General features: G+C 36.6%; 1 protein-coding gene across 1 annotated transcript; it reads left to right on the top strand.

Annotated features, from left to right (window-relative positions):
* LOC109831229 lies at positions 3,543 to 4,676 on the top strand. The gene is made up of 2 exons (XM_020398565.1): positions 3,543 to 4,239; positions 4,441 to 4,676. The coding sequence occupies exons 1-2, from the start codon at positions 3,543 to 3,545 to the stop codon at positions 4,674 to 4,676; spliced, it is 933 nt and encodes a 310-aa protein (XP_020254154.1).

The following is a 6,464-nucleotide window of genomic DNA, read 5'->3' on the forward strand; positions in this document are numbered from 1 at the left end:
CATTCTTTTAGAAGCAAAATGAAACTATCACTCATCGTATCGTAGTTCTTTTCTTAAGACTAATCATCAGAAATGTTGGAAGTAGCTTGTAGATAACCAAAACTAGCATTATAAGTGGAAGAACTTTGACAGATTCATAACCACTAGAGCCCCAATTACTTGGCACCTGATCATTAGCTACACTTATGTCTAAGATCGAAGTCAAGTAACATACCAATAGTGTTGATGAATGTCAAACTATAGGCTTTAAAATCTGAGACCTAATGGCCTTTGAAATCAATAAGAAACATTAGGCATATAACATATAATTAGCAAAAAAGGTACACTAATTAATGCAAATGGTCTAAACTAATAGGCCTTTGAATTAGCCTAGGTTCACAGAATAATCTGAACGTGTTGTAAAACTAACTTGATCACATCTCACTTTTTGAATTCCAATAACCCAAAATACTAAAACTAAATGAAATAAGGAAATTATCCGCTTCTTATATAGATCATGACTGAACCAACATAAACATACAACAGGTGATCTGACAAAGTCCGTATAGGATGTTCAACAAAGATTTTACACAACCTTTTCATACACTAGTTCTTGTAACAAAAAATTCACTATGTATTTGAATTATAGGACGTTCATCAAGTTTGAATTATAGCAGACAAAAAAATCACTACGCGTTTGAATCAGTCTTAAGACAAGTTCAAACTCAAAAATCAAGTAGATACCTCGTCTCTGTAAGTTGGTCTGAAGATAGAAACCAGTAGATCTTATTAGATAGAAGAAACCGTGAGATCTTATTAGACAGTCACAAATTTGAACTGGGATCACCATGTGTGTTTGCCACAAGTATCATGGCGTGAGATCTTATTAGACAGTCACAAATTTGAACTGGGATCACCATGTGTGTTTGCCACAAGTATCATGGCTTCAGACCCATATATAAACAGTAAAATTTGAACTGGGATCACCATGTGTGTTTGCCACAAGTATCATGGCTTCAGACCCATATATAAACAGTAAACATATGGAGAGATGCTCAACATTTACAGTTACAACCCATTCTATGTCCTTACATCGATATATTTCTAGTTCAGAATGAGGCTGAAAACAGTTCTAACTACCACCCCTTCAATGACCTACTTACACCTGAATTACTAGAAAACAGTTCAGAAAACTGACACCTGAATTAGTGTAATTAGTGTACAATTAGGTTGCCAAGAAGGTGAAACATGAAATAGAATGATTCATGTAATTCACAGTAATTAGTGTATAATTAGGAGAAACATGAAATAGAATGGTCCATGAAGTAGAATGGTTTAGTCAAGATGGATGTATGAACAATTAGGAGAAACCAACGAAGCTTAAAGGGTGTAAACAAGGCATATGGGCGGGTTTTTCTGATGGTGTATTTTAGCAGGTGATTCTCTCTGCTATCGTACGCCACCGCCTAGTTCACGAATGAAGAAGGAGAAGAGAAACAGCAAAGGCACCATTGATAGCGAGCTTCGAGATTCCCTTTTTGAGTATGTTCCTACATCCAAATCTAGAGATGAATCAAGAGCGATGGAGTTTTTTTTGAAATCCATTGAAATGGAGAGTACGGGTCCAAAAGGAGCTAAAAAGAAAATTCCGATCCAGGAAATTCTTACTAGATCAAATTTGAGCTTGGATCAATCTCACCTGGATCTGATTGGATCTAGGATTCCTCGTCAATTGAGTAAATCTCCTTCCTCAGTTTCTTGGGCGGATGAAATTGAAGATGATGATGAATCTGAGTCTGGATTGAATCATTCTGGATTTAGAGAAGATAAAACCTCAATTCCTGAAGATAATACTAATAAGCCCCTAATTCTGGTCAATGCTCCTTCTGTGGATAGTGATTCAAACCTTGAAAATTTTCTTCATCCTGAGTATGATAAGAATGAAGCAGATGCTGTAGCTCAAGGTGATGTTGGATTCAAGAGCACTCAGGATTCCAAGAAAACATTTGCTAGCCTCTTTGCAGATAATAGGAAGTATGGTAATGGTCTATCCTTAAACTTTGTTAAATCTGTTAAATCTAACTCTGTTACATTCTCGGCTGATGAATGGAAAGAGGGAGAGGATTATTGGAAGCATGCTTTAATTGGATATGTCATTGGCCTAAATGTGAAGTTTAAATCTATGGAATCTTATGTTAATAAGATTTGGGGAAAAATTTCCATTCCAAAAATTTCTTTAATCAAGCAGGGGATGTTCCTATTTGACTTCCAATCAGGAAAGCAGATGCAGGAAGTTTTAGATGCAGGTCCTTGGTTCTTTGGAGCTAGACCAATGGTTCTTAAACCTTGGACGATTTATATAGATATGGATAAATTTCAGACTTATAGTTACCCAATGTGGATTCAGTTCCCTATTCTACGTCTTAATCTGTGGACATCAACTGGTTTGAGTAAGATTGCCAGTGTGATTGGTAAGCCTATTGCTTCTGATAAACTCACAGCTGATAGACAAAGGTTGAGTTATGCAAGGGTTCTCTTGGAAATTGATTTGCCCCTTAAAGAAAGTTTACCTGATTTTATTGAAGTTCAATGACCTGATGGTATTAAATACAATCAAAAAGTTGTATATGAACTCAAGCCTCGATGGTGCTCTTTGTGTAATATTGTTGGCCATGAAACTGAGTTTTACAGGAAAATGACATCAAAAATGAAATGGATGCCTGTCAATAGGCCCCAAAATCCTGTGCAGGTTCAGAAAGATGATGTACACTGTCATACTTCTATACAGGATGGGAATGTTGAAAATTTAGCAGCTAGTAAAACTCAGACTGGGAATCTTCAGCAAGGACAACTAAATAAAGATGCTAATATTGACCAACCTGGGCAAATACATGATATACAAAAGAGCAGGAACAACAAAACTGGATCTGATATTGGTCTTGGGAGTGTCTGTATAGGACAATCCAGTAAAAACATTGCTAGTTCTAGGAAATATTCTATCCTGAATTCTAAAGGGAAGCAAGTAATCAATAGTAGTTCTCCTACAATGAATGCATCTGGTTTCACTAATGTGAATAGCCCTATTCCAATGAGAAGTTTTAGGAAAAATATTGGGGTTTCCTGCATCCAAACATCTCAATTTTCTATTCTAGACCAACAAGCTGACTTGGATCCCTATTGTATATATAGGGGAGGGTCTCAATAATAAATTTGGCTATTTGGAACATTAGAGGATTTAATAAATCCTCTAAGCATTTGATAGTTAAGAATTTTATTCATGAATACAATCTTTCATTCTTAGCTCTCTTAGAAACTAAAGTTGATGGGAGGAAAATGCAGGCCATTGCAAAAAATGTTACTAAAGATTGGGAATGGATTTCAAATTCATCTGAAGCAAATAATGGTAGAATATGGTTATTTTGGAACAGTGACATTCTTACAGTCTAGGTCATTTCTTCTTCTAATCAGCAAATGACTTGCTTTCTTGAGTCTAAGGATGGTAAGTTGTCTTGTACCATCACAGTGGTATATGCATCAAATCAAATGGATGAGAGGAATCTTCTATGGCAAGATATGCTGGCTTTCAATCAAAATGGCCCTTGGTTGGTTGGGGGGATTTTAATACTATACTAAATAGTGAAGAGAAGCTGGGAGGTGCTCAAGTAACTGAAGCAGATACAACTGATTTCCAGAATTTCATCAATCTTAGTCACTTGGCTCATCTTAAGGCAACAGGCTGTTTCTATAGTTGGAGTAACAAACAGGAAGCTGAAACAAGAATATGGTCCATACTGGACAGAATTTTGGTGAATGAAGACTGGATACAAAAATACACTTCTAGCCAGGTTGATTTCCTAATGCCTAGCTGTTCTGATCACTCTCCTGCTCTAATAACAATATGTGAGGATAAATTTGAAGGTAAAAGGCCATTTAGATTTTTCAATATGTGGACTAAACACCCTGACTTCATTCCAGCTGTTAAATCTGTTTGGGAACAAAATATTAGGGGATACTGCATGTACAGATTTCATAAGAAGCTTAAAGATCTGAAGCCTATCTTGAAAGAACTAAATAGAAAGCACTTTATGAATATCAGTGAGCAGGTAAAGAGAGCTAAGGATGAACTAGCTGATATCCAGAAACAGATAAGTGATGATCTCCTCAATCAAAGGCTGATCCTGAAGGAGAAGGAGTGTATCTCAAAATATACCAGATTGCTTAACTGTGAGAATCAAAGGCTGATCCTGAAGGAGAAGGAGTGTATCTCAAAATATACCAGATTGCTTAACTGTGAGAACTCTTTTTACAAGCAAAAAGCAAATATAAATTAAAATATACCAGATTGCTTAACTGTGAGAACTCTTTTTACAAGCAAAAAGCAAATATAAATTGGAGTTTGTAGGGAGACAAATGTACTCAATTCTTCCATTCAATTATGAAAAACAAAAGGCACTTCAACAGGGTTTTGTCAATATACACAGAGGGGGGTCTTAGAATCACTGACACTTCTGATATTTCTGAAGAATTTATTGCTTACTACAAGAAGCTACTGGGTACTTCTACAAATGTCTCAGAACCTTATTGCTTACTACAAGAAGCTACTGGGTACTTCTACAAATGTCTCAGAACCTGACATGAATGTAATTGCTAATGGTCCAGTTCTCACTGGGTACTTCTACAAATGTCTCAGAACCTGACATGAATGTAATTGCTAATGGTCCAGTTCTCACTCCAATTCAAAGGGCCAACCTGATCCTTCCTGTCAGTAGAGATGAAATCAAACAAGCTGTGTTCTCTATGTCTGAAACCAAAGCACCTGGTCCAGATGGATTTAATGCAGCCTTCTTTAAATCAGCATGGGATATTATTAAGGAAGATTTATATCTTGCTGTGGAGGAATTCTTCAACTCAGGGAAGCTTCTTGGCACTTTTAATTCAACTTCTATAACCTTGATCCCTAAAATTCTGAATCCAAAAAGTGCATCTGATTTCCGTCCCATCTCTTGTTGCAATCTAGTTTATAAAATCATTGCAAAAATTATAGATGGAAGATTACAGAATATCATGGGTTATCTGATAAGTGATGCTCAAAGCGCATTTGTTAAAGGAAGACTCATTACTAATAATATTCTTCTAGCCCATGAATTAGTTAAACACTATGGAAGGAAACATATCTCTCCCAGAGCAATCCTAAATGTAGACCTGAGAAAGGCTTTTGATTCTATCAATTGGAGTTTCATCCAATCAATGCTGGAGGGGTTGGGGTTCCCTAGTACTATGTTAAATTGGATTATGGAATGTATTTCTTCCCCAAAATACTCACTGTCTCTAAATGGCTCATTGCATGGCTATTTCAAAGGGGAGAGGGGGCTTAGACAAGGAGATCCTCTTTCTCCTTACTTATTTGTTATAGGGATGGAATACCTCTCTAGGAAGCTGAGTACTCTCAAAAATGATAAATCATTCAAGTTTCATCCTAAATGTGGTCGATTGGGGATTACTCACTTATCCTTTGCAGATGATCTTCTCCTCCTTGCTAGAGCTGATATTCATTCTATAAGGAAGCTGCACAACTGTCTTAAGGAGTTCAGCATGGTATATGGGATGGAAATCAACCCTACAAAATGTTCAGTTTATGTCAGTGGTGTTAAGGACAGCTTAAAAATCCAGATTTGCAATCTGCTCAATTTTCCTGAGGGAGCTTTACCAGTTAGATATTTGGGGTTACCTCTTATGTCAAAAGGCTATCATTCATTGATTGTTCCCCACTTATCAGCAAGATTTCAGATCAATTTATTCAGTGGAAAAAGAGGAGATTTCTCTCGTACACAGGGAGATTGCAATTAATAAAATCTGTCATTTTGGGTGTTCAAACATTCTGGACAAGTAATTTTATCTTGCCTATGAAAGTACTTGAAAAAATAGACAGTCTATGTTCATCCTTCCTATGGAACAACAAAATTCATCAGGTTTCTTGGTCTGATGTTTGCAAAAACAAAAAGCATGGAGGCTTGGGGCTCTTCTCAGCAAGGGACTGGAACTATTCTGCTGCACTTAAGCTCATCTGGATGATCCATATAAAAAAAGATCTACTTTGGATCAAGTGGGTTCACGAAAATTATATACACCAATCAGATATATGGCATGTACAAAACAAAGCTTCGGACTCCTGGATGTGGAGACAGCTCCTAAGAGCTAGAGACAAGATGTTGATCAAATTTTGATCTGTCAGCAACCTCACAAACTTCATCAATGGCTGCTGTTTTAATGGTAAGCTTAAAATCTCCTCTATCTATAACCTGTTCAATAGCTCCGCTCAAATTTCCTGGTACAACACAGTTTGGGAGGGGTTGAACTACCTGTTCGCGGTGAAAATCGTTGCTTTCTTCATCATTGATTCCATTGCAAATTCTTGTAATAGTTTATCGATCCGGTCTTTTTATAAGATCCGGTTACAACGAAATCAAAAATAAAGAAAAAGATTA

Source organism: Asparagus officinalis, chromosome 2 (genome assembly GCF_001876935.1).
Source record: "Asparagus officinalis chromosome 2, Aspof.V1, whole genome shotgun sequence".
Classification (NCBI taxonomy): Eukaryota; Viridiplantae; Streptophyta; class Magnoliopsida; order Asparagales; family Asparagaceae; genus Asparagus; species Asparagus officinalis.

What these genes read in the sequence shown, in the direction of transcription:
- LOC109831229 (XM_020398565.1), top strand. Translation starts at nt 3,543, where the DNA reads ATGGCAAGATATGCTGGCTTTCAATCAAAATGGCCCTTGGTTGGTTGG. An exon ending in GATCCTGAAGGAGAAGGAGT is followed by an intron (nt 4,240 to 4,440) that starts GTATCTCAAAAT and finishes GCACTTCAACAG; the next exon opens with GGTTTTGTCAATATACACAG.